At 44.8% G+C, this 27692-nt stretch overlaps 1 protein-coding gene across 1 annotated transcript; it reads left to right on the plus strand.

The window, feature by feature from the left end:
* nfxl1 (nuclear transcription factor, X-box binding-like 1) lies at positions 1 to 26972 on the plus strand. Its single transcript, XM_079579725.1, has 25 exons — positions 1 to 43; positions 2635 to 2801; positions 2884 to 3072; positions 3161 to 3270; positions 5328 to 5458; positions 5573 to 5617; positions 5695 to 5828; positions 7473 to 7558; positions 7630 to 7705; positions 9491 to 9588; positions 9928 to 10042; positions 10274 to 10398; positions 11376 to 11498; positions 12012 to 12102; positions 16776 to 16896; positions 17041 to 17197; positions 18399 to 18490; positions 18892 to 18913; positions 20502 to 20624; positions 20694 to 20848; positions 20926 to 20995; positions 24862 to 24966; positions 25109 to 25189; positions 26456 to 26509; positions 26579 to 26972. The coding sequence occupies exons 2-25, from the start codon at positions 2660 to 2662 to the stop codon at positions 26756 to 26758; spliced, it is 2625 nt and encodes an 874-aa protein (XP_079435851.1). The 5' UTR covers positions 1 to 43; positions 2635 to 2659; the 3' UTR covers positions 26759 to 26972.
* The last annotated feature ends 720 nt before the right edge of the window (positions 26973 to 27692 follow it).

Here is a 27692-nt window from a genome sequence, read left to right on the forward strand (position 1 = left end):
GCGCATGCCCGGAGTACAGCGAGCCGTGCATACAGCAGTTGAGGTAGGTTTATGAATTAAAATCCTTACATTTAAAGCTCTTTTAGACATTTTAATGCCACAGCTGCTCGCGCGCACATAGATAATTACCAAAAACACAAATACCGCCTTCAGCTCTTTATTTCCTCACTCGTTCTCCCCGGGTTTGGTCGCGTTTAGCATGTTTAAGCTAACAGGCTAACAGACTGAACTTGGCCAGAAATGTGAAGAATTTCCCCCAAATTCAATGAGTTTCGAGAATAATTTAAACTTCTTTTGGGGCAGAGAGAGAGACTTTAGGTTTTTAAAGCGTCACCGAAGTTTTGGGCTTCAAAAACTGCTAATTTACGTCAATAAATGTGGCTAAAAGCTGGAATTATAAGTGAATTCTTCTAAGTAGTCACGACAGGATGAAGAGACACTGCAGGGGACGAGATAATAAGTAACGCAGGCACATCAGCTTGAAACCTTGGCTGTAGATTGATATAAATGTTTAATAATCTATCAGTGTCTTTCATTGAATGTTTTCATATAAAATAAAGCCATTTATGCGTAAAAATGGCCAAAATATAATTTATTTGCGGTGATGAATCCCGATTAATAGAGCCAGGTTTCAATGTATGGGTTTATTTTGTGACATTAGATTAAAAAAGATTATTCAGGTGGGATTGTGGGATTCAGGCATGTCCTAGTGGGACAAGGCCTCGTGGAAGACCCAGGACACGGTGGTGGGACTATGTCTCCGGGACTATGTCTCCTGTGTGTGGATCGGGAAGTTTGGGCATCTCTGCTGAGACTGCTGCCCCCGCGACCCGGCCCCGGATAAAGCGGAAGAAAATGGATGGATGGATGGATGGATTGTGGCTCATGTTATAACTCTTTATTGATCTCACAATGTTGTTGTTATTCAGCTCAGGGTGTGCAGGATAGACAGGAAATGTGCAAACAATTAGAGGTAGGCCTATCTTCAGGGGCGTTTCTAGAAAGAAAATCACGGGGTGGGAAGCAGGGATAATTTCTGGGGTGGAAACACATTTGACCATGTCGAATGTTTATAGCCGGAGGAACGCAAGCTTTGCTTGATCATGAGGCAATTTTTCTGTTTGATGCCGCCTGAGCCTCTCAAAGTTATATACAAATAGTAGCATTGTCCATAATATAAGTGGGGGTTCTCACTCAGATAAAATTTTAACTCTAACCAGAGACTCCAGTATAAACAGAACAGTGCTGCTAGACTACTTGTGCGAGCCAGGAAGTACGAGCACATCACACCTGTTCTGTTTTCACTGCACTGGCTCCCAGTTTCTGCCCGGATCGACTACAAAATCCTGCTGCTCATCCATAAATGCATCACTGGTCACGCTCCACAATCCCTGCAAGAACTCATATCACGGAAACCCTCCAACCGCACCCTCAGGTCATCCAGGAGCCTCCACCTCCATGTTCCTTCAACTAAACGCCGAACCATGGGGGGCAGAGCCTTTTGTTCTGCTGCACCAAGGCTTTGGAACAGCCTCCCCGTGGAGCTGAGAGAGACAAAAAACCTGGACTTTTTTTAAAGCTAAATTGAAAACTTTCCTTTTTAAGAAAGCTTATAATTGTTGATGTGTTTTTCTCTGAATGAAAAGTGCGTTACACATTTTTTTTTATTATTTATTATTACTTTTGTAAAAACTAATAATAATAATAATCTTGGGGGCCACAGGAGTTGGCACTTTGCTCCTTATTTAGCTATAAAGTTGTGATAGTTCTTTGTCCTGTCCAAAAAAGTACTACCTGAGAGTTAAAGATGTGGGACATTAAATGACATCAGTCAAGAACTCTACTAGGGATAGCAGCTGCATCCCGTGCCACCCCTCTAGATCCGCCCCTGGGTATCTTGTATACAACGACTAACTATCAAAAACGTCAAAGGGGCAAAAAGTAAAAAAATATATAATATATAGTAAAATAAATAGAATAAAATAACAAGCTTTTTTGTGAGGGTCAAACTAAGCTCAGTAAATCATGCTCAGAATTGGTTATTAACCTCTTAACTCCCACCTGAACAGATCCCATTTTCTCCAGTTTGGCTTTACCCAAATCAAAAAGCTTCTTGGGGAAAAAAGCACCAAAATAGCCACAAAAAATGAGAAGAAAACAAGGATGTAAACGCAACAAAAATGTGACAAAAATTCAACAAAAATGTGACAAAAATTCAACAAAAATGTGACAAAAATTCAACAAAAATGTGACAAAAATTCAACAAAAAAATGAAAAAAATTAAACAAAAAGAGACAAAAATGTGACAAAAATTCAACAAAAATGTGAAAAACATACAAAAGGTGACTCAACACAGCAACAACGCGAGGAAAAGGATCAGTTTTGTGGGTCTTAGCTTTCAAATGAGGCGTTGCACAGCCAAAAGAGGACAGAATGCATTTGGTTTAGGCGGGTGGTAAGAGGTTAATAAATACAGTTCTGAGATTTTGAGCTTAAAAGTTGCCAAATAAATCTGTGGAGAAATGTTGAATCGGTGCAATAATTAAACTCCTTTCAGCTCAGGTTAGGAAATGTGTCTGACGGTTTATTTCCTGCTGGAGGAGAGTGAACTTTTGCTGCTTTTTCGTTTTGCAGCAAACCGACCCCGGCGACGGTTGCCATGGAGCCGGCCTGGCGACATCACGGCAGGGGTCGCGGCCGAGGCGACGCAGGTCAAAGGGCCCGACCGCCGCCAAAAGAGAGGGAGCGGCCGCCGGGACCGGAGCGGGCGATCGACAAGAAGAGCCAGACTCAGACCACAGGTTCGAACTCCACAACAATCACAGCCCTCCTAGTGTGAGTCCGTCTCTAATTCAGCTGCGATCTTCTCCCTCTGTGTCGCAGCTCCCGCCGCGTCCTCGGAGTCGCGCTTCGAGGAGATCAGGAAGTCGGACCTCGCCGCCGCTCAGCGATTGGTGGAGAGCGGCTTCAGCTCCTCCTCCTCTGACGAAGACGATGACGACGTGGAGAGCAGAGAGGGGAAGAGAGGGCGGATCCTGCAGTCCACCTTCACCTCCTACAACCAGCTGAGCGGTACAGTCTGAAGAGGCCCCTCAAACTGAAGTGTGACGTTACTGTGACGTTTCTGTGGTGTTTCTGTGATGTTTCTGTGGCGTTTCAGGCGGGGACAGCGCCGGAATGCAGAGGACGGGGCAGTATCTGAACGAGCTGTTTCAGTCTGGAGCCCTGACCTGCCTCATCTGCATCGCCTCCGTCAAGAGAACGCAGCCGGTACAGACACTTCAGTCCATTTTACTTTGAAGTTCGACTTTTTCTTCTGCTTGTTGGAAAGGTTGCAAATCTTTGAGTTGTGGCATTAAAAATATACTATTGTGGCGTTAAAATGGGCTTGCCTCTTTGGGCTGCAGTGTTAATTTCATCTTAATTTTAGTCAAAGTGATATTTTTGACGACTAAAATTGGACTAAAACTAAATTAAAAGTTTTTCATGAGACTAAAACTGTGACTAAAATGTCCAGATATTTTAGTCGACTAAAATAAGACTAAATAAAAATGAAAAGGAGAGACTAAAATCATCCAAACTTCTGTTGACCGTTTGAAAGAGCCTCAGATCATGTAAATCCTCTGCCAAAGGATCAGCTCTGAGCTTTGTTCATGTGGAGCAGCTCCATGAAGTCAAGGACCACAATTAAATATGATTATAATGAATATTATAAATGCAAAGTCGACTAAATTAGTCTTAAATTTAGTCGACTAAATTAGTCTTAAATTTAGTCGACTAAATTAGTCTTAAATTTAGTCGACTAAAACTAGACTAAAATTGAAGAAATCCTTTTAGACTAAAACTCGACTAAAATTGGCTTGTTGCACGGTATGGCTATGCTAGTTCCTCTGACATGAAGTTGTGAGCGCCAGTACTTCCTGTCTGTTTTCTTTTCCTGGAATAAAAATCATATTGTCTAAAGATAACGTTGTGGGCAGTGAGTTACCGGTCGATGATCGATCATTTACTGTGTGTTCAAATCCTGATGTAACGAGTTCAGATCGGAGACACCTGTGATCATAAAGGATTGATAGTTTGTCTTGAAGCTAAAGGCTAACATGCTATGAAATGTTTACACTGTACAGCAACTCGTTAGCCTGCAGGAAGTGATCGTCTACCAGGAACTCACTGTCCACCACAGAATCGTTAGGAAATACAATGATTCGAACGGGCGTAGCGTAGCCACATTGTGCAACAAGCCAATTAAATTACATTTTAGTCAAAAGATTAAGACTAAAACTAAAATAAAATATGTTGTCAAAAAATGTGACAAAAAATCAACAAAAAGTGACAAAAATTCAACAAAAAAAGTGACAAACATTCAACAAAAAGTGACAAAAATTCAACAAAAAGTGACAAAAATTCAACAAAAAGTGACAAAAAATCAACAAAAATGTGACAAAAATTCAACAAAAAGTGACAAAAAATCAACAAAAAGTGACAAACATTCAACAAAAAGTGACAAACATTCAACAAAAAGTGACAAAAAATCAACAAAAAGTGACAAACATTCAACAAAAAGTGACAAACATTCAACAAAAAGTGACAAAAAATCAACAAAAAGTGACAAACATTCAACAAAAAGTGACAAACATTCAACAAAAAGTGACAAAAAATCAACAAAAAGTGACAAACATTCAACAAAAAGTGACAAACATTCAACAAAAAGTGACAAACATTCAACAAAAAGTGACAAACATTCAACAAAAAGTGACAAACATTCAACAAAAAGTGACAAACATTCAACAAAAAGTGACAAAAAATCAACAAAAAGTGACAAACATTCAACAAAAAGTGACAAACATTCAACAAAAAGTGACAAAAAATCAACAAAAAGTGACAAACATTCAACAAAAAGTGACAAACATTCAACAAAAAGTGACAAACATTCAACAAAAAGTGACAAACATTCAACAAAAAGTGACAAACATTCAACAAAAAGTGACAAACATTCAACAAAAAGTGACAAAAAATCAACAAAAAGTGACAAACATTCAACAAAAAGTGACAAACATTCAACAAAAAGTGACAAAAAATCAACAAAAAGTGACAAACATTCAACAAAAAGTGACAAACATTCAACAAAAAGTGACAAACATTCAACAAAAAGTGACAAAAATTCAACAAAAATTCAACAAAAATTCAACAAAAATTCAACAAAAATTCAACAAAAAAGTGACAAAAATTCAGCAAAATATGTTGTCAAAATTAACACTGTTTGGCTGCAGGCTTCTCCCTTACGCCGCGGTGCCTCAGTCTGAGTCCTGTGTTTTCTGTGGGTGCAGGTGTGGAGCTGCGGCGGCTGCTTCTCGCTCTTCCACCTGCCCTGTGTGCAGAAATGGGCTCGCGACTCCGTCTTCCTGGTGTCCTCAGTCACAGACGAGGATTTCGGACAAAAGCAGCTGCCGTGGCCCTGGTACTGAGTCCTCTATGTTTCTACTCTCTGCTCATAAAACATTCATATTTATATTCAAGTCATTGATCCACAGCAGAAGGTTCACATTCAACCCCTGTCTCGTCTTTGTTTCAGCCCCAAATGCAGAGCCGAGTACCCCCCGAGCGCCACTCCCAACAGGTGAGACTGACCACCAGAGGGCGCCGCTGTCCTGTGACCGTCCTGTGACTGAGCCTGTGTCTCTGTGCTGCCTTCAGGTACATGTGTTACTGTGGGAAAGTGCAGGACCCGCCCTCGGACCCGTGGCTCGTGCCTCACTCCTGCGGCTCCGTCTGCGAGAAGAGGCTCAAACCGGACTGTGGGCACTCGTGTCTGCTGCTCTGCCACCCGGGTACGAGGGCTCGACGCCAACTGTGCCAGCTCTGGAGCTTTAGGTTCAGAGACGGGCAACTTGTCATCTACAAGATCAGATCTAAACGGGGCGAACTGGCCACATGTCCATTCTGGAAGAGCACAGAAGGGCCACCAGTCCCGCCTCAACTGAGCTTTACCCAAATCTAAAAGCTAAAAAGAAAAGCATCAAAATAGCGAGAAAAAGAGGATGAAAACAAAACAAAAATGTGCTGGAAAAGCAACAAAAAGTGACAAAAAATGTGATGAAAAGGCAACAAAAACATGAGACAAACACGGACAAAAAAAACTACAAAAACGTGAGAAAAACACAAACAAATGATAGGAAAAATAATGAAAAAAAACAACAATATGACAAAAATCTATATTCTGTATTTCAATCAGCACATGATGAGCCTATGTGTATTCTCCAACTGTGGAAAGAAGAACTTCCTCTTGAAATGGGAATATGATTTGAAAATCCTAATCATCAGGTTATTCATTTCAATTTATCCATAGAACATATTTCACTCCCTACATTCTATTCAAAATGAAAGTGCTACCTTCCCCTAATTGTACATTTTGCAATCTCAAAACCCAAGGCACATTTATGCATATGGTTTGGAACTGTCAAAACGTTAAAACTTTCTGGACGGGTGTTTCGAAAACACTAGCTGACCTGTTGCTGAAGAATATTCCCTGCACTCCTGAAGTTTTGCTCCTCAATGACAGCTCCACTCTAGACCTCAGTGTAATGGAGACGCGTGTATGGTCAGCTGGTCTCACAGCAGCCAAACGAATACTTGCCTGTAGATGGAAGACACCACACTTGGTGGGGTAGCATGCCTTTGAGTTTGCAGTATGTATCTGCGCTATATATATATATATATTTTTTTTTTTGTGTGTTCATCTCTCGATGTACTACCTGAATATGTGGATTCTCACCCCTACACTTTAATGGAAAATTAATAAAAAATTGATCACAAAAAAAAAAAAAAAAATTACGTGACAAAAAAATCACTTTTGTAGGACTTACCTTTCCTTTGCTCTCCAGTCGAGAAGCTTTGAATTTGGGTAAAGCCCAGTATATAAAAAAAAAAGAATCTAAAAGGAATTCCGAGTATGGTGCACCACAAGGTTCAATTTTGGGACCATTATTATTTATATTAATTGCTTCTGTTTCTAGGACCACCTTTCCCGTTCTTTTTGCTGATGATACCAATAAATAAAAAATAAATAAAAAAGCCGAACTGGGGAAAATGCACTTGTTAATGTTAAGGCGGGAGGTTAGAGGTTAACATGTAGTGTGGAAGTGTCACAATTACACTAATTTGGGCCAGGCTGGTCAGAGTCCAGGGCTGTTTTTCAGTCCCAGTCCGGCCCTGGATCTAAATCACTATTTTTATAATATCGAGTTTATCTCCAATGACGAGAAATGTGAAGAAAATGGCATAAAAAAATTGGGGGTAAAAGACTGAGGAAAACGAAAGTGTGCTTACAAACATGTCGTTACAGAGCGGGTTTTCTGCTTTCTGCTGGTGAAACAGCTGAAACATAATATGTAGTACAGGGATTTGCAATATCAGACCAAATCCGGCCCTTCAGCAAAGAGCCTGCAGAATCCTAACCCGACTCTGCCCCTCAGGCCCGTGTCCTCCGTGCCCAAAGATGGTGTCTGTGTCGTGTCTGTGCGGGAAAGCCAAGCCTCTGCCTCGACGCTGCAGTAACAAGGTGAGCGTGGGCGCCCCCTGCTGCGCCTCAGCGGCGTCTGTCCGCTCTGACCTTTGTGTTTGTGTTTTCAGCCGTGGTCGTGTCAGCAGGTCTGCGGGCGCCTCCTTCCCTGTAAACAACACTCCTGCTCCCAGCTCTGCCACTCGGGTAACTCTCCCCACACTGTCCAGACTTTACTCCAGCTCTGCCACTCGGGTCACTCTCCACACACTGTCCAGACTTTACTCCAGCTCTGGTAACTCCCCACACACTGTCCAGACTTTACTCCAGCTCTGCCACTCGGGTAACTCCCCCCACACTGTCCAGACTTTACTCCAGCTCTGCCACTCTGGTAACTCCCCACACACTGTCCAGACTTTACTCCAGCTCTGCCACTCGGGTCACTCTCCCCACACTGTCCAGACTTTACTCCAGCTCTGCCACTCGGGTCACTCTCCACACACTGCCCAGACTTTACTCCAGCTCTGCCACTCGGGTAACTCTCCACACACTGTCCAGACTTTACTCCAGCTCTGCCACTCGGGTAACTCTCCACACACTGTCCAGACTTTACTCCAGCTCTGCCACTCGGGTAACTCTCCACACACTGTCCAGACTTTACTCCAGCTCTGCCACTCGGGTCACTCTCCACACACTGTCCAGACTTTACTCCAGCTCTGCCACTCGGGTAACTCTCCACACACTGTCCAGACTTTACTCCAGCTCTGCCACTCGGGTCACTCCCCCCACACTGTCCAGACTTTACTCCAGCTCTGCCACTCGGGTAACTCTCCCCACACACTGTCCAGACTTTACTCCAGCTCTGCCACTCGGGTAACTCTCCCCACACTGTCCAGACTTTACTCCAGCTCTGCCACTCGGGTAACTCTCCCCACACTGTCCAGACTTTACCCCAGCTCTGCCACTCGGGTAACTCCACACACACTGCCCAGACTTTACTCCAGCTCTGCCACTCGGGTAACTCTCCCCACACTGTCCAGACTTTACTCCAGCTCTGCCACTCGGGTAACTCCCCCCACACTGTCCAGACTTTACCCCAGCTCTGCCACTCGGGTCACTCTCCCCACACTGTCCAGACTTTACTCCAGCTCTGCCACTCGGGTAACTCTCCCCACACTGCCCAGACTTTACTCCAGCTCTGCCACTCGGGTAACTCTCCCCACACTGTCCAGACTTTACTCCACCTCATTTTTTTGTCACATTTAAAAAAAAAAGAGTCAAATTTTTATCACATTTTTGTCATTTTTTTGTCACATTTAAAAAAAAAAAGTCAAATTTTTATCACATTTTTGTCATTTTTTTGTCACATTTTATCAATTTTTTGTCATTTTTTTGTCAAATTTTGTCAAATTTTTGTCTTTTTTTTGTCACATTAAAAAAAAATTGTCAAATTTTCATCACATTTTTTTTGTTTTTTGTCACATTTTTTTTTTTTTTTTAAAGTCAATTTTTTATCCAATTTTTGTCATATTTTGTCACATTTTTTGTATTTTTTTTGTCAAATTTTATCCAATTTTAGTCACATTTTTGACAAATTGACTTTTGTCACATTTTGTCAAATTTTTTCGTCCATTTTTTGTCACATTTTTGCTACTTTTTCATCAATTTTTCGTCACTTTTTTGTCACATTTCCATCATTGTTTTCGTCTCAGTTTTGTCGCTATTTTCACAGCTTTTTTCCAGAAGCTTTTGGACTGGGGTAAAGCCAAACTGGAGAAAATGTGCTCGGTTCAGGTGGGAGTTAAGGGGTTAAAGCCTTAAATTCAGCTCAACCTTTGGGTAACTCTCCACACACAGTCCAGACTTTACTCCAGCTCTGCCACTCGGGCTATTAGGTTGTAGGGAGTCTTGGACCCAGAGGGGAACCTGTAGAATCTAGAATAACACATTTGTTTCCTTCCTCATGTATAACTGACGGCTGTTTCTGTGCAGAGTGTGAGCCGTGTCCCCGAGTCAGCGAGCAGAGCTGTGTGTGCGGGCGAGAGAGGAGAGAGCGGCCGTGCGCCGAGCCGCGCTGGAACTGCCCCCAGGTCTGTACTGACCTCTGACCTCTGACCTCTGTGACATCCTCTGTACTGACCTCTGACCTCTGTGCCGTCCTCTGTTCTGACCTCTGTACCGTCTTCTATACTGACCTCTGACCTCTGTGCCGTCCTCTGTTCTGACCTCTGACCTCTGTATCGTCTTCTATACTGACCTCTGACCTCTGTATCGTCTTCTATACTGACCTCTGACCTCTGTGCCGTCCTCTGTTCTGACCTCTGACCTCTGTATCGTCTTCTATACTGACCTCTGTACAGACTGAACTAGTTTGAGCGGCCGACTTTAAGGGCGGAGCTTCGTGATTGACAGCTGTGTGTGATTGACAGGTGTGTGGGCGGGCTCTCTCCTGTGGGAATCACACCTGTGAGGAGGTGTGCCACAGCGCCCCCTGTCCTCCGTGCCCTCGCGCCGTCAACAGGACCTGCCCCTGTGGAAAAACCCGTAAGAGCCTCCTCCTCCTCCTCCTCCCCCTCCCGCCTCCTCCTCCCTCTTCCTCCCGCCTCCTCCTCCCGTCTCCTCCTCCTGCCTCCTCCTCCCGCCTCCTCCTCCCGTCTCCTCCTCCTGCCTCCTCCTCCCGCCTCCTCCTCCTGTATCCTCCTCCAGCCTCCTCCTCCTCCTGTCTCCTCCTCCTGTCTCCTCCTCAGTGACATCACGTTCATCCCCTCTCTGCAGGGAGCGCCGCGGGCTGCGCCGAGGACGTGCTGCCGTGTGGAGACACCTGCGAGCGACCTCTGACCTGCGGCAAACACACCTGCTCCATGAGGTGTCACCGCGGCAACTGCGACATCTGCCGACAGGTGACCACGCCCACACAAGCCCTGAGTTTGCTCTGACAGGCTCATCGGGCCTAAACCAATTATTGAATGAACTGTGTCCTAATGAACCTCTTAACTCCAAGAGGATCTTTTTCCATTTTTTTGTTGGGTATTCAACTCCTTTTTGTCACTTTTTTGTCATTTTTTTGTCACATTTTTTATTTTATTTTTGTAACATTCTTATCACATTTGTGTCATTTTTTCGTCAATTTTTTGTCACATTTTGTCAAATTTCTGTCAATTTCTTGTGACATTTTTGTGACATTTTTTGCCACTTTTTCATCATTTTTTTTGTCATTTTTTGTCACATTTTTTAAAGATTATTGTCATTTTTTCCTCAATTTTTTATCCATTTTTTGTAATTTTTTTGTCACATAAAGAAAAGTCAGATTTTCCTCCAATTGTCATTTTTTCGTCATTTTTTCGTCCATTTTTTATCCAATTTTTGTCATTTTTTTGGTCAAATTTGATCACATTTTTGTCATTTTTTCGTCCATTTGTTGTCACATTTTGTCAAATTTCTGTCAATTTCTTGTGACATTTTTGTGACATTTTTGCCACTTTTTCATCAATTTTTCGTCACTTTTTTGTCACATTTCCATCATTGTTTTCGTCTCAGTTCTGTCACTATTTTCACAGCTTTTTTCCAGAAGCTTTTGGACTGGGGTAAAGCCAAACTGGAGAAAATGTGCTCGGTTCAGGCGGGAGTTAAGGGGTTAAAGCCTTAAATTCAGCTCAACCTTTTACTCTGCATAAGTTCAGTGAAACGATGGTCCTCATTCCTTTGTTTAATGGATCGAGCCGGGCAATATACACGCCGTGCTCCCACTCACAGCAGAGAGGGAGTTCTGCAGAAATATTTACACACTCACAGCTTGTTTCTCTTCACAGCTGAACGTGTGAAGAAAAACATTTAGTTATTTGTACTAATTTCTCCATTGTTTGTTGTTGTTTTGCAGGAGGTGGAGAAGGAGTGTCGCTGCGGGAAATACCGGAAGATGATGGCGTGTCATAAAGAATATCTGTGCGACTCCAAGTGCAGCAAAACGCGCAGCTGCCACCGGCACCAGTGCAGACGCAAGGTACGAATATAAAAACCCACCCTCACCAGTGCAGACGCAAGGTACGAATATAAACCCACCCTCACCAGTGCAGACGCAAGGTACGAATATAAACCCACCGACACCAGTGCAGACGCAAGGTACGAATATAAACCCACCCTCACCAGTGCAGACGCAAGGTACGGATATATAAACCCACCCTCACCAGTGTTAACTCATGCATTTGATCCAGAGCTGTGAGTCTGATGTGGTTCAGGCGAGTCTTTTCTGCTTCTGATCAAACGTCTCTCTCTCCTGTGGCGCTGCGTTCGAGGCTGACATTAAAACCCTGTGATTCCCAGAACTCGTTGCCCTTTGATTATTCCATTATCACCGTCTCTGTGACATTTCCAGGCGGCCACGCGCTCCGGGCCTTCACGCTGCCGGGCCTGACTCCAGCCGGGGCGTCGTTCTGTTCTAGTCTCCACAGAGTGTGTTGGAAAAGGAAAAACTGTGTCCAAATAATTGTGTAGTAATTGCGTGTTTCCTCGTCAGTGCTGCCCCGGAGAGTGTCCTCCCTGTGACCAGAGCTGTGGACGCACTCTGGGCTGCAGGAACCACAAGTGCCCGTCCGTCTGCCACCAAGGTACGGCTACGAATACTGCTGCTCTTACAGGGCCTTTTCTCACAGATATTGTGATTCAGTTTGCAATGGTAATATTTTCTGTGGCCTGTAGGTTTTGTATTACATGTGATTGAGCATCGAGCTGCATAAACCTCTGAAACACAAACATCACGGTGCTCAGTTATTAAATCTCAGCTTCATCAGCAACAACATCAAATCTGCGAGAGGCAAAGAGACATTTTATGGAGTTGTCAGAAAAACATCCTTAGTTTTAATCTTCTCTAAGGGATAAGTTTTTTTTTTAGCAGCTTATCACTTTTTTCTTCAGTCCATACGAGCGATCGCTGTTATTGTTTACTTCCGCAATTTTCGCCGGATGTTTGGTAGGCAGCTGATGCATACAGGCCTCTAACTCGGTTTTATAAAATGATAGGTCTGTTACAGCGCAAGAGAAGCAATGCCCTGTTCATGGACAATGTTTTTGCTGATTATAGGATTTTAATAAAATGTTTATCAAATATGAAAATGTAAAATGCCTACCACGGCCAACGGATGTGACGACATCGCGATTGCTCGTATAGGTTCCTCTCTTAGCTCCAGAGGTGGGAGACACGAGTCACATGACTTGACTCGAGTCGCAATTTCGGGACTTGAGACTTACTTGACCAAAGCTCCAAAAAGACTTGACTCGGGACTTGCTGTTTGTGACTCGAGACTTAAAGGAACAGGCCACTGTTTTTACATACTGAGATATGTTCTTACCTGAGCTTTGACGAGTTCTTTAGGACCTGTCTGATCTTCCCTCGTGCCTTCAGTCACGTAAACACAGCGCAGACGGCGTTAGCATTTAGCCTCTCCCTCTCTCCACTATAGTAGTTTGGCATCCGCACAGTAAAGTGAAGTTTACTGCACGGATTTCAAACTGCTCCTGGTATTATTACGCCTTACAATATAGTCCCCCCTTTTTTCCGCTTAGAAAATCCACATTGTTTAATTTTGTGTAATTATACTTTGTAGTGTAACACTTCACGTAACCATATTTAAATAGGGAAAACGTGGAAGAGCTTGGTAGCTTCTATCTTGACCTGTTTTGGAGCTATAGTGGAGAGAGGGAGAGGCTAAATGCTAACGCCGTCTGCGCTGTGTTTACGTGACTGAAGGCACGGGGGAAGATCAGACAGGTCCTAAAGAACTCGTCAAAGCTCAGGTAAGAACATATCTCAGTATGGAAAAACGGTGGCCTATTCCTTTAACTTGGACTTGAGGCCAATGACTCTCAATGACTTGCTGTGACTTTATATTTCTTATATATTTTAGTGAAACTGTCAAAAGATCAGGATTAATTTTGTAAAAGCGGCGTATCTATGTTTACGTTATGGTAATTATCCACATGCGTGTTTGGTTTCCCGACGGAGCGTCTAATCAATACAGCGGGAAAAGGCAGGAGGAAATACCACGTGTTTCTTTGGTGCATTAACCCCTTAACCCCCGGTCGAACCGATTCCCGTTTTTCCGTTATAACATTTTCTAAAGACAGTGAAGAGGAGGAGATTTACGGACAGGAAAACGTTTGAAACAATGGGCTGGACCTACAGCGCAGACGGAGCCTCCAGAACCACCATGTCAGAGCTGATTCATGACAGGAATCTTGGGGCTTTTCGATGTTTTAAAGCATTAACACAAAGTTTACAGCATTTAGAGGTTATGTTACGCATCCGCCACAGCCCAGTGACAGCGGGACTGAAGGCTACGCAGAGTCTACTTTGAGCAGGGGCGAATCCGAGTATACAGGGGCTGGGGCAGTACAGGGAACCACAGACAGAAAAACTGCCAGAAACTAACAAAAATAAAAATATTATTTTATAGTTATGTTTCAGAATGCAGGGAAAAGCAGCTCATGTTTAAAAGACTCTGTTTCATTTTTTTTTAAGTCGGCCCCCCCGGGCCCCTTCCTTAAAGTGCTGTCCCGGTAATTTTGTACATAGACTGGAGCTTTTAAAATATATGTATTTTGAATTTTGTGGCGTTTAAATATTAATTAGACTTTAAAACCAAATCCATGAGATTTTAAAAAGTTTGATTTTAGCCTAAATTCCAAATTGCTATATCTTGAGAAAACACTTGTTATTTTCAAGATTAAACACATGAAAAGTCGACACGCTGGTGTTTGTGACTTGAGGTGACTTGCCGACTAAAGCAAGACTTGACTTGACCCCATGACCGATTGACTTGGACTTGACTCGAGACTTGCATTTAGTGACTTACTCCCACCTCTGCTTAGCTCCGCCCCTGCAGCTCGCTGTTCAAACTGGCTTCTCCTTAAAGAGGGGGTGTTCTGCTTTTTATCAGTCCCATAGCACCAGTCTATATCACACTACAATGATGACAAACCTTCTGCTGGTCTGTAAATGCAGTAAATTAGAATAACTGCCTTGTATTAAATGTCTCTCTCAAAATGGCTGTAGAGAATGTCTTGAAATAGGCCTCTGTCTCTTTAAGAACCTCTGAGCCTTTAGACACGCCCCCTCCACACGCTGTCTGTGGCATCAGTGGGGAGGGGGTTCTGCTGAGGAGCAGTGGTTGGTTACTCGGCTGGTGACGAAAGCTCGGAGGCGTCTCCAGGAGGTGGGGGCGTTCCTAGGAGGACTCAGGCAAACCTATCCCTAAAATGGCCGCCATCAGAGTGTTTACAGATTACTCAGAAATACGTGAATGTGCCAAGGCAACACTTCAGCCATGTTTTTAATGAGGGAGTGACAGAATAACAGGATGTAAAGCTTGAAAAAGTCCATTTTGCAGAATACCCCCCTTTAAACTCTTACCACCCACCTAAACCAAATGCATTCTGTCCTCTTAGTATATAGGCCTGTGTAGCACCTCATTTGAAAGCTAAGACCCACAAAACTGATCTTTTTCCTTACATTGTTGCTGTGTTGTGTCACCTTTCGTATGTTTATTTTTATTTTTTTTCCTTTTTGTCACATTTTGGTTGAATTATTTGTCATTTTTTTTGTTGAATTTTTGTCAATTTTTGGTCAATTTTTGGTCGAATTTTTGTTGAATTTTTGTTGAATTTGTGTTAAATTTTTGTCACACTTTTGTTGTGTTTACATCCTTGTTTTCTTCTAATTTTTTGTGGCTATTTTGGTGTTTTTTCCCAAGAAGCTTTTTGATTAGGGTAAAGCCAAACTGGAGAAAATGGGATCCGTTCAGGTGGGACTTAAGAGGTTAATAAAGGTGGATCACGATAATCGCGTGGTGCGTTTTAATCGACGTGAATTGGCCGGTCCTGTCTGTGCAGCGCCTGACAGGGCAACCCCAGGGAAACACTTTTGCCCAAACTAACAGGAAGCACAGATGACACATGCGGCACCAAGAGGAGCTGGTGATCTCACTGTAAAATCAGCTACAAAACTCGTCTGAAGCTAAAACAGAAACAGATGAGCTGCTGCAGTTTTCAGTTTGGCCGAAACATCTGCTCACACGCTCGTCCAGGAAAAAACACATTTGTTTTTAATAGTTTTAAATGAACATCGAGATCGAACAATATAGGGAAAGTAATCGCAATCATTTTTTTCTATAATCGCCCAGCCCTGATGTAAAGCATGTGAAATACCAGATAATATGTGTCCTGTTCTCGTGCAGCGTCTGGCCTTAAAACTCGGACAAGTGAGTTTTACTGAGATAAAATGAAATGAAAGAAAAAAGCTCTAAAATGAACTTAAATGTGACTGAACAAAGTCTAAATCAGAAAAATGACCAAACTTTCCTGGACCCGGTCCCGGACTCGACACTCGTCTGCGGCGCTGACATTTGGAGCCATTCTGTTCCTCCGCTTTTGTCCTGGCTATCGCCGCGCCGCGATTGGTCGATAAGGCGCGCGGGGGCGAGATGCAGCGTCGTGATTGGCCGCTCTGACCTTTGAGAGAAAGCGGCGACGCAGACGGACGGCGGCTGATAACGCCCGACGAAACCGCGGCCAAATGTTCAGCGGCGACTCGGAAATGTCACCGGGTTTTAGTCACGCGCCGCTGTCACGTTTAGAACGGTTTATAAACGGTTTAGACGATTAACACGGAAAGAAAAACAGAAGGAGTTTAAAGGGGGGGGGTTATGTTATTCTGTCATTCCCTCATTAAAAACATGCCTGAAGTGTTGCCTTGGCACATTCACATATTTCTGAGTAATCTGTAAAAACTCTGATGGCGGCCATTTTAGGGATAGGTTTGCCTGAGTCCTCCTAGGAACGCCCCCACCTCCTGGAGACGCCTCCGAGCTTTCGTCACCAGCCGAGTAACCAACCACTGCTCCTCAGCAGAACCCCCTCCCCACTGATGCCACAGACAGCGTGTGGAGGGGGCGTGTCTAAAGGCTCAGAGGTTCTTAAAGAGACAGAGGCCTATTTCAAGACATTCACTACAGCCATTTTGAGAGAGACATTTTATACAAGGCAGTTATTCTAATTTACTGCATTTACAGACCAACAGAAGGTTTGTCATCATTGTAGTGAGATATAGACTGGTGCTATGGGACTGAAAAAAGCAGAATACCCACTCTTTCAACATGTAAGTGAGAGGATCAAGCCCTCAGAGGGAAATAACGGAGCCGTGAGCGCCGGCTTAGATCCACCTGGAGTCACGTGTCATTTGCATAGAGCCTGACTTATATGAATATGTGGGTCTCCCTGTGGTCAGGAGCGTGTTACCCGTGTCCGGAGATGCTGGAGGTTTCCTGCTCCTGTGGGAAGACCGTCCTGTCGGTGCCGTGTGGGAGAGAGCGCAGCACCAGGCCGCCGCGCTGCAAACACCTCTGCAGGTACGAACTTACACATATTTATACTGTAAATATATATAACACACAGACAGGGCGTCAAACTGTGTCAAAACTAGAGTCATTAAAAAACTACAATGCAAATGTAATATGGAACTAAGTGAATATAATAAGTCCTCTCTCCCGCAGACGTCCCGCTGAGTGCCACCACCCCGCGCTGCAGTCGCACCGCTGCCACCCCGGGCCCTGCCCGCCCTGCGCTCTGCCCTGTGAGCGCCCCCTGCAGGGCTGTGAGCACTGCTGCCCTCGGCCCTGTCACGACCGCGTCCTGGTGCAGGCCCAGCAGGTCAGACGCCACGTCAGTGTATCAAAGATCTCACGTGTGAACATGACCAGACGCTGCAGGAACAGGGAAACGTTATTATAGATCAGTTTGAATCTTCTGCTGGAGATTCATCACAGAAATATGACTTTTCTGTCATTTTACTTTTTCATGCTCTTGTAAAAATGCAGCCTTATCTTGAATTATTGTACTTTAATGCTCATGTTGAGTAGGTTTGAACTGTTTTAATGCCATGGAACAAGAATGATTTTTCTTACTGACGACTTTTTTTCAAGTGTTCAAGTTATTTTATTTTATTTTATTTTAACCCCTTAACTCCCACCTGAACCGAGCACATTTTCTCCAGTTTGGCTTTACCCCAGTCCAAAAGCTTCTGGAGAAAAGGTGAGAAAATAGCAACAAAACTGAGACGAAAACAATCATGGAACTGTGACGAAAAAGTGACGAAAAATTGATGAAAAAGTGGCAAAAATGTCACAAAATTGTCACAAGAAAATGATGAAAAATTGTCGCAAAAATAACAAAAAATTTGACAAAAAAATGACAAAAATTTGACAAAAAAATGACAAAAAATGGACGAAAAATGACAGAAATGAGACAAAAAATTACAAAAAAATTACAAAATTTTGATAAAAATTTGACAAAAAAATATGAAAAAAAAAAGACAAAAATGTGACAAAAAAATGACAAAAAGTTACAAAAATGAGTTGAATACCCAACAAAAAAATTATGGAAAAAAACGTGACGTGAGGTAAAAGATCCTCTCGGTTCAGGCGGGAGTTAAGAGGTTAACGCTTGTTCCATTGGCCCTCATTTCCAGACTGTTCAAACCTGCTCTAAATCAGCATTAAATGTCTTGGTTCAAGCACTTTTCCAGCCATTTTCCTGAGAGAAGACGCCATTTTTCCAGTGTATTGACCAAGATGTCTGATATTTTCAGCGACAAAATCTAAAAGATGGACAGAGCCAGGTTTAAATGTGTTTTACGTTTGCTCAGAAGGATTTAGGATCTGGTTAGTTTTAAGCAAATCAATAGTGAAAAAGATCCTCCTTGTTTTTTTGGTTCAAAGCCCAATAAATCTGAAGCTTTTAGGTTTGGGTAAAACTGGAGAAAACGTGCTTGGCTTAGGCGGGGGTTTAAGAGGAGAGACTTTGTTCAGTTTTTCCCCCTGATGTTGACTGAGTTTACTTTGTGTCTGTGCAGGAGCAGCTGGCCGGGCCCTGGATGCAGCCGACCAAACCTGCCTTTGAGAAGAAAGCTCTGCCCTGTGCCCCCTGCCAGGTCCCCCTCCCCACGTGAGTCACCTCCTTTTACCTGACGGGCGAGACCTCACTCACAGGCATGAGCGAACAGCCGGGACATCCACAGCTTTGAAGGGTCTAACCGTCTGACTCCTGTCGCTGTGGCAGAGTGGTTAGCCCGTCTCCTGCCAGGGGTTCGGGACACATCTGGAGAGGCTTCAGTCGACTGGACACAAACACAGAGGCTGATTAAAGCCAGACGCCGCAGACAAAGAGCTGCTCCTACAAACAAAGGAAAGAGCGTGACCGTCGCTGATCAGGCCGCTTTCAAACACAAGCGTTCAGGCTAATCTAAAACAGGGGAGAGTTTCAGGTCGGGGAGGAGAGACGGCTCGGTTCAGGGAGTGAGATCTGACCCGGGGAGGCACTGACGCTGACTCCTGTTTGTTTTGCAGGTCGTGTTTTGGAGAACACGAGGTGAGTCTCCTCCACTTCTTTAATCACAGCCACAGGCGGCTCAGGCTCTGTTATGTTTACTCCAGTGCGTCACCTCAACCCAGCACATTTTCTCCAGTTTGGCTTTACCCAAATCTGAAAGCTTCTGGAAAAGTGGAAAAGTAAACTGCTAAGCTTTGAAAACTTTGGCAAGTTGTGTTTTCTCAAACTAATATTGAAATGTGTCAATGATCTTGCACCCGAACCACTCAGTTCATTTATACAGAGACAAAACAGTAACAGAGTCACCAGAGGCTCCATCAATCACAACTGTACCATTCCATTCCGTAAAACTGCATCTGGTCAGTCGGCCATTTCGTTCTCGGGTCCGAAGCTGTGGAACTCACTACCCAGAGAACTTAAAACCATATCTGAGTTTAAAATGTTCACTTCTAGGGTTAAGTCCTGGCTAAAAACAAACCAAAGCTGTGCCCATTTGTAAACAGCACTGAGTCTGTGTGAACGTAGACAAGCTCTTCATGCATCGCATCAGCTGCAAATATTAATTGTAACTATGTTGATTGTATCGTCCCTGATAGATAGATAAATAAATAAATAAAATAATAAGAAAATAGCGACAGAACTTAGACGAAAACAATGATGGAAATGTGACAAAAAAGTGACAAAAAAGTGATGAAAAATTGACGAAAAAATGTGTCAAAAAGTGAAAAAAATGAAGAAAAAATTACAAAAAAGTTACAAAATGAGTTGAATGCCCCCAAAAAAATGATGGAAAAAAAATCTGATGCCGTGAGGAAAAAGATCCATTTAGATGAGTTTTTACACTTTTAATCGCTAGTTTTAGTTTAATCTTATTTCTCTTGATCACTTCCTGCCTCCAGATGATGTCACTGATGATGTCAGCAGTTAAAGAGGGGGTGTTCTGCTTTTTTCAGTCACACAGCACCAGTCTATATCACACTACAATGATGACAAACCTTCTGTTGGTCTGTAAATGCAGTAAATTAGAATAACTGCCTTGTATAAAATGTCTCTCAAAATGTCTGTAGTGAATGTCTTGAAATCGGCCTCTGTCTCTTTAAGAACCTCTGAGCCTTTAGACACGCCCCCTCCACACGCTGTCTGTGGCATCAGTGGGGAGGGGGTTCTGCTGAGGAGCAGTGGTTGGTTACTCGGCTGGTGACGAAAGCTCGGAGGCGTCTCCAGGAGGTGGGGGCGTTCCTAGGAGGACTCAGGCAAACCTATCCCTAAAATGGCCGCCATCAGAGTTTTTACAGATTACTCAGAAATACGTGAATGTGCCAAGGCAACACTTCAGCCATGTTTTTAATGAGGGAGTGACAGAATAACATGATGGAAAGCTTGAAAAAGTCCATTTTGCATAATACCCCCTCTTTAAAGGGTTTATATGTAGGCATTAATCCTTGGCTTATATTTATTTTTTTATTACTCTACATTTTATTTCCAATTTGCGCATACACTCAATATATGGAAGTTCAAAATTAAAACTTCTCTTCCATATAGGCTGTAACCTTGTGGATTTGGGTAAAGCTGGAGTAAATGCACTTGTTTAAGGCGTGGGGTAAATGTCGTTGCTCTGTGTTTGGAGGTGAGCCCAGTGCCGTGTCACCGCCGCGGCCGTTTCTCCTGCGGGCGCCCGTGTGGACGACCTCTGACCTGCACCAACCACACCTGCCGGCGCGAGTGCCACCTGGTCGCCCGCGGCAACAAGGTGAGTCCCGACATGAGGGTGCGGGTTGGGCCTGTACGTTCACGTCACTGACCTCCGTCTCCGCCGCAGTGCGAGGAGTGCGAGCTGGGCTGCTCCAGGCCCCGCCCCCCCGGCTGCCCGCACCCCTGCCCCGCGGCGTGCCACGGCGGCCCCTGCCCGCCCTGCGCCCAGAGGCTCCGCCAGCGCTGCCACTGCAAGATCAGCAGCCTCTACGTGCCCTGCATGTCAGTGCCACACACTACACCAGTCAGCCTCAGGGGGCGCTGTCGTGCCGTATCGACTTGTTCTGTTTCTGTTTCAGAGAGTTCGCTTCAGCCGACGACGAAACCAAGACCAGACTGAGCTCCTGCAACAACCAGTGTCCCAAAGAGGTACAGCCGACACCAGGGCCTCGTTTAGGCCTCGTCTAGGCCTGGTTTAGGCCTGTTTTAGCCCCAGTTTAGGCCTGGTTTAGCCCCAGTTTAGCCCCGGTTTAGGCCTGGTTTAGCCCCAGTTTAGGCCTGGTTTAGCCCCAGTTTAGCCCCGGTTTAGGCCTGTTTTAGCCCCAGTTTAGGCCTGGTTTAGCCCCAGTTTAGCCCCAGTTTAGGCCTGGTTTAGCCCCAGTTTAGGCATGGTTTAGCCCCAGTTTAGCCCCGGTTTAGGCCTGGTTTAGCCCCAGTTTAGCCCCGTTTTAGCCCCAGTTTAGCCCCGTTTTAGCCCCAGTTTAGTCCTGTTTTAGCCCCAGTTTAGTCCTGTTTTAGCCCCAGTTTAGTCCTGTTTTAGCCCCAGTTTAGTCCTGTTTTAGCCCCAGTTTAGTCCTGTTTTAGCCCCAGTTTAGGCCTGGTTTAGCCCCAGTTTAGGCCTGGTTTAGCCCCAGTTTAGCCCCAGTTTAGTCCTGTTTTAGCCCCAGTTTAGTCCTGTTTTAGCCCCAGTTTAGGCCTGGTTTAGCCCCAGTTTATGCCTGGTTTAGCCCCAGTTTATGCCTGGTTTAGCCCCAGTTTAGCCCCAGTTTGGTGCTTGTGCTTCTGGCCTGGGCCTGGATGTTTGGCTCTGTTCTGGACCTGCTCCTGGACCTGCTGTAATCGTGCTCATTAACATTCCTGCCGCCGGCGCTCGATAAGCTGGAGTGAGGGGCAGGTGTTAGGACCCTTTTAGGAGCAGCCTGTGCCTCTGCCCCGGTGCATGATGGGAGCTCTATCAGGCGTGACTTTGATAAACCTCAACAGCAGAGTCACATGACCAGAACTGCGGCTCGACGGCGTTCACTGGACCGGTTTGAGATCAGTTTAGATTAAGGCTTGTGACCGTCAGAGGAAGCAGCAGCTGTGACCATTAAGAGGCTTTAGACAGGAAGGTGCAGGTGTGTGAGTGGGCGGGACGGGGGGAGGGGCCTATGAAAGAAACACACTTCATGTATTGTGTAGTTGTTTTGTCTGTAATGTCCTGCTGTGTGTTTTGGCCCAGACATTCTGGTGCCTAAGCAGAAATTATTTCCGGTATCGGCTCCGATATGTGAGACCAGTATCGGATCGGTGCTTCCGTATTCTCAGTGTGTTACGTCACTGGCAGTCGTGTAACTTCTCTGCAAGCAAAAGTGCCAAAATTAGATTTGACATTAGACATTTTAGCATTTTTGTATCTGTGTATTATTGCATGTGTTTATTGCTGCATATTTTATTTGTATATTTATTTATGCTAATCAGATTTTAATTCTCGATTTCTATGTTTTCTGTATTTAATTTTTGTTTTTTTTGCATACCTTGAACCTTGAACCTTGAATACCTTTGAAAATATAAAAAAAATACAGTAATGATGGTCCACTGTCAGTGGCAGGTTTAAAGGAACAGGCCACAGTTTTTACATACTGAGATATGTTCTTACCTTAGCTTTGACGAGTTCTCTAGGACCTGTCTGATGTGTTTACGTGATCTTCAGTCACGTAAACACAGCGCAGACGGCGTTAGCATTTAGCCTCTCCCTCTCTCCTCTATAGCTCCAAAACAGGTCAAGATAGAAGCTACCAAGCTCTTCCACGTTTTCCCTGTTTAAATATGGTTACGTGAAGTGTTACACAATATAGTTCCCCCTTTTATCCGCTTAGAAAATCCACATTGTTTAATTTTGTGTAATTATACTTTGTAGTGGAACACTTCACGTAACCATATTTAAATGGGGAAAACGTGGAAGAGCTTGGTAGCTTCTATCTTGACCTGTTTCGGAGCTATAGAGGAGAGAGGGAGAGGCTAAATGCTAACGCCGTCTGCGCTGTGTTTACGTGACTGAAGATCAGACAGGTCCTAAAGAACTCGTCACAGCTCAGGTAAGAACATATCTCAGTGTGTAAAAACTGTGGCCTGTTCCTTTAAGGAGTTAAAGCGACTGAACCAGGTCTCCAGTTTCTCTGACAGTGGGACGCGAGCGCTGGAGCCGCAGCTACAACAACAAACACCCAGGAATGTCCCGCACTGAGCCCTCACTGAGACCGGACTGAGACCGGACCAGGACAGGGCTAAACCTGCACTGAGCCCTCACTGAGACCCGACTGAGACCGGACTGAGACCGGACTGAGACCGGACTGAGACCGGACTGAGACCGGACTGAGACAGGACCAGGACAGGGCTAAACCTGCACTGAGCCCTCACTGTCCCCGCAGAGACGGGACTGAGACCAGACTGAGACTGGACCAGGACAGGGCTAAACCTGATCTGAGACTGGACTAAACTTGGACTGAGACTGGACTACACCTGGACCAGGACAGGGCTAAACCTGATCTGAGACTGGGCTAAACCTGGACTGAGACTGGACTAAACCTGGACTGAGACTGGGCTAAACCTGGTCTGAGACTGGGCTAAACCTGGTCTGAGACTGGGCTAAACCTGGACTGAGACTGGGCTAAACCTGGACTGAGACTGGGCTAAACCTGGACTGAGACTGGGCTAAACCTGGACTGAGACTGGGCTAAACCTGGACTGAGACTGGGCTAAACCTGGTCTGAGACTGGGCTAAACCTGGTCTGAGACTGGGCTAAACCTGGACTGAGACTGGGCTAAACCTGGACTGAGACTGGGCTAAACCTGGACTGAGACTGGGCTAAACCTGGACTGAGACTGGGCTAAACCTGGTCTGAGACTGGGCTAAACCTGGTCTGAGACTGGGCTAAACCTGGACTGAGACTGGGCTAAACCTGGACTGAGACTGGGCTAAACCTGGACTGAGACTGGGCTAAACCTGGACTGAGACTGGGCTAAACCTGGACTGAGACTGGGCTAAACCTGGTCTGAGACTGGGCTAAACCTGCTCTGAGACTGGGCTAAACCTGGACTGAGACTGGGCTAAACCTGGTCTGAGACTGGGCTAAACCTGGTCTGAGACTGAGCTAAACCTGGTCTGAGACTGGGCTAAACCTGGTCTGAGACTGGGCTAAACCTGGTCTGAGACTGAGCTAAACCTGATCTCAGACTGGGCTAAACCTGGTCTGAGACTGGGCTAAACCTGGACTGAGACTGGGCTAAACCTGGATTGAGACTGGGCTAAACCTGGTCTGAGACTGGGCTAAACCTGGACTGAGACTGGGCTAAACCTGGTCTGAGACTGAGCTAAACCTGGATTGAGACTGGGCTAAACCTGGTCTGAGACTGGGCTAAACCTGGTCTGAGACTGGGCTAAACCTGGACTGAGACTGGGCTAAACCTGGTCTGAGACTGGGCTAAACCTGGACTGAGACTGGGCTAAACCTGGACTGAGACTGGGCTAAACCTGGACTGAGACTGGGCTAAACCTGGTCTGAGACTGGGCTAAACCTGGACTGAGACTGGGCTAAACCTGGTCTGAGACTGAGCTAAACCTGGATTGAGACTGGGCTAAACCTGGATTGAGACTGGGCTAAACCTGGACTGAGACTGGGCTAAACCTGGACTGAGACTGAGCTAAACCTGGATTGAGACTGGGCTAAACCTGGACTGAGACTGGGCTAAACCTGGACTGAGATTGGGCTAAACCTGGACTGAGACTGGGCTAAACCTGGTCTGAGACTGGGCTAAACCTGGTCTGAGACTGAGCTAAACCTGGATTGAGACTGGGCTAAACCTGGATTGAGACTGAGCTAAACCTGGATTGAGACTGGGCTAAACCTGGACTGAGACTGGGCTAAACCTGGACTGAGATTGGGCTAAACCTGGACTGAGACTGGGCTAAACCTGGTCTGAGACTGGGCTAAAGTAGGACTAAAACCAGGCACTAAACCCGGCCTGTGTTTCAGCTCTCGTGTGGGCACCGCTGCAGACGGCTGTGTCATCCTGGAGCCTGTGAGTCCAAGTGTGTCCACAAGGTGAAGCTGCGCTGCCCCTGCAGGAGGATCAAGAAGGTGCGGCTTCAGCAGAACTGTTCTCAGCCTCATTTAAACTGTTCTTAGCCTCATTTAAACTGTTCTCAGCCTCATTTAAACTGTTCTTAGCCTCATTTAAACTGTTCTCAGCCTCATATAAACCGCTCCACTTGTTCTGCAGGAGGTCCAGTGTCACCTGTCGCCTCAGACTCAGCTCCAGTGCGACGACGCCTGCAAAGAGCAGCAGAGGAAGGTCTCACAGGTAAAGAGGCTCCTCCCACCTTCACACGAGAGAGGCGCTGCAGGTGAAAGGGGAGGAGAAAGTCTGTAGAGCAGGAGCGCCCGGTGACTCGCCCACACAGACCGGGTCAATCGCGGAGTCCCATCTCTCCAAAACTCTGTTGTAGTTTGGGCAAAGGTGTGCAGATCTCGACGAGGATGCCCATTTCGGCACAACACCAACGCTGAGCTGCTGCACGCGCACACACATGATCTTGTACTTCTATTTTAGTGAGGACACACGTAGACATAATGTTTTATCCAGACCCTAACCCCAACCCTGAAACCATATCTTGACCCTCAAACAGTCCTTCAAATAAGTGAGGACCACCCAAAATGTCCTCACTTTCCAAAAATATCCTCACTCTATTGTTAACCTCTTAACTCCCACCTGAACGGATCCCATTTTCTCCAGTTTGGCTTCACCCTAATCAAAAAGCACCAAAACAGCCACAAAAAAATAAGAAAACAAGGATGTAAACGCAACAAAAAAGTGACAAAAACTCAACCAAAATGTGACAAAAATTCAACAAAAAAGTGACAAAAATTCAACAAAAAAGTGACAAAAATTCAACCAAAATGTGACAAAAAATCAACAAAAATGTGACAAAAATTCAACAAAAAAGTGACAAAAATTCAACAAAAAAGTGACAAAAATTCAACCAAAATGTGACAAAAATTCAACCAAAAAGTGACAAAAATTCAACCAAAATGTGACAGAAATTCAACCAAAAAGTGACAAAAATTCAACCAAAAAGTGACAAAAATTCAATAAAAAGTGACAAAAATTCAGCAAAAAAGTGACAAAAATTCAGCAAAAAAGTGACAAAAATTCAATAAAAAGTGACAAAAATTCAACAAAAAGTGACAAAAATTCAACAAAAAAGTGACAAAAATTCAACAAAAAAGTGACAAAAATTCAACAAAAAAGTGACAAAAATTCAACAAAAAAGTGACAAAAACTCAACAAAAAAGTGATAAAAATTCAACCAAAAAGTGACAAAAATTCAACCAAAAAGTGACAAAAACTCAACAAAAAAGCAGTTGAAGCCCCGCCCCTTACTGTTACCATGGAGCTCCTGTCACGCCCCAAAACCTCTCAAAGCCGCAATTTACATTTAGTTTGGAATAATACTTTATTACGGCAACATTGGTCAAAACTCAGCTGCATTAATGTTCTGTAATAAGAGGATTCATGATGAAATACTTGACGTCCTGAATCTGTTTAACCTTTACTTTACCTGCACAGGTGAAGGAGGCGGAGCTTAAGGCGGCTCAGGAGGAGGAGCTACGCAAACAACAGGTGACGAGCTTTTATTGTGTTAAAGAGCGTGTTTTCTTTTGCAGGAGTTAAAGCTGTTTTGTTTTGTAGGAGGAGCTGGAGGCCTTCGAGCGGCGCCTCAAAGGGGCGGGACGCAGGAACAAGCGCCGCCGGAAAGGGGAGGAGTCCGGGGACGAGGGGCGTGGCCTGTGGGGCCGACGGGGCCTCGCGCTGGTCCTCGCCTCGGTGGGCGGGGTCCTGCTGGCCGCCGCCTACTTTTACCTCATCTGAAGCCGACGACCAATCAGAGCGAAGGGGCGGAGCTTCGGAGAACATGTGCGATTTCCTTTATCCGGACGAGTTACTTTTTAATTTGAGACGATTTAGATCAAACTAAAACATGCACAATAGCAGTGACAAAGACTTGGTTTAGTCTTTCTTTGTGTTTTCTGTTTTAAAAAGTTTATTTCATTTTGAATTGAAAAACTGGAGACTGAAAGTTGTGAATCGAACAATAAATATTGAATAAGTATAGAAAAAGCTGCTGGTGTTTGTTTTCTCCATTTACGCTGCCGTGACCTGGGAAATGTTCGTCGTACTTTTCTGTTCTGTTCCTGTATTTCACACTATGACCACACGTCACTGGCTACGTTTACATGGTCAGAATAATCAGATCTGATGCGTTTACATTCACTGCAAAAACATGATTATCCTAAACTCTGGGTTTTACAGGAGCCGGAGCAGATTTGAGGCTGTGGCTGCGTCCGAAACGAGCAGATCGGTCAGAGCTCTTACGCCAAACCGGATGTGCGTCAGTGTCCGCCATGACAAGAAGCTTCCGAATTGGTCTGTCAGTTAGGAAGGAGTTAGGAAAAGGAGCCTCCATGCTAACTATCATAGCCACTTTAGCATAGGGACCTCTGGTGCTAACTATCATAGCCACTTTAGCACAGGGACCTCTGATGCTAACTATCATAGCCACTTTAGCATAGGGACCTCTGGTGCTAACTATCATAGCCACTTTAGCATAGGGACCTCTGGTGCTAACTATCATAGCCACTTTAGCATAGGGACCTCTGGTGCTAACTATCATAGCCACTTTAGCATAGGGACCTCTGATGCTAACTATCATAGCCACTTTAGCATAGGGACCTCTGATGCTAACTATCATAGCCACTTTAGCATAGGGACCTCTGGTGCTAACTATCATAGCCACTTTAGCATA

The sequence above is a fragment of the Gobius niger genome (genome assembly GCF_951799975.1).
Source record: "Gobius niger genome assembly, chromosome: 21".
NCBI lineage: Eukaryota > Metazoa > Chordata > Actinopteri > Gobiiformes > Gobiidae > Gobius > Gobius niger.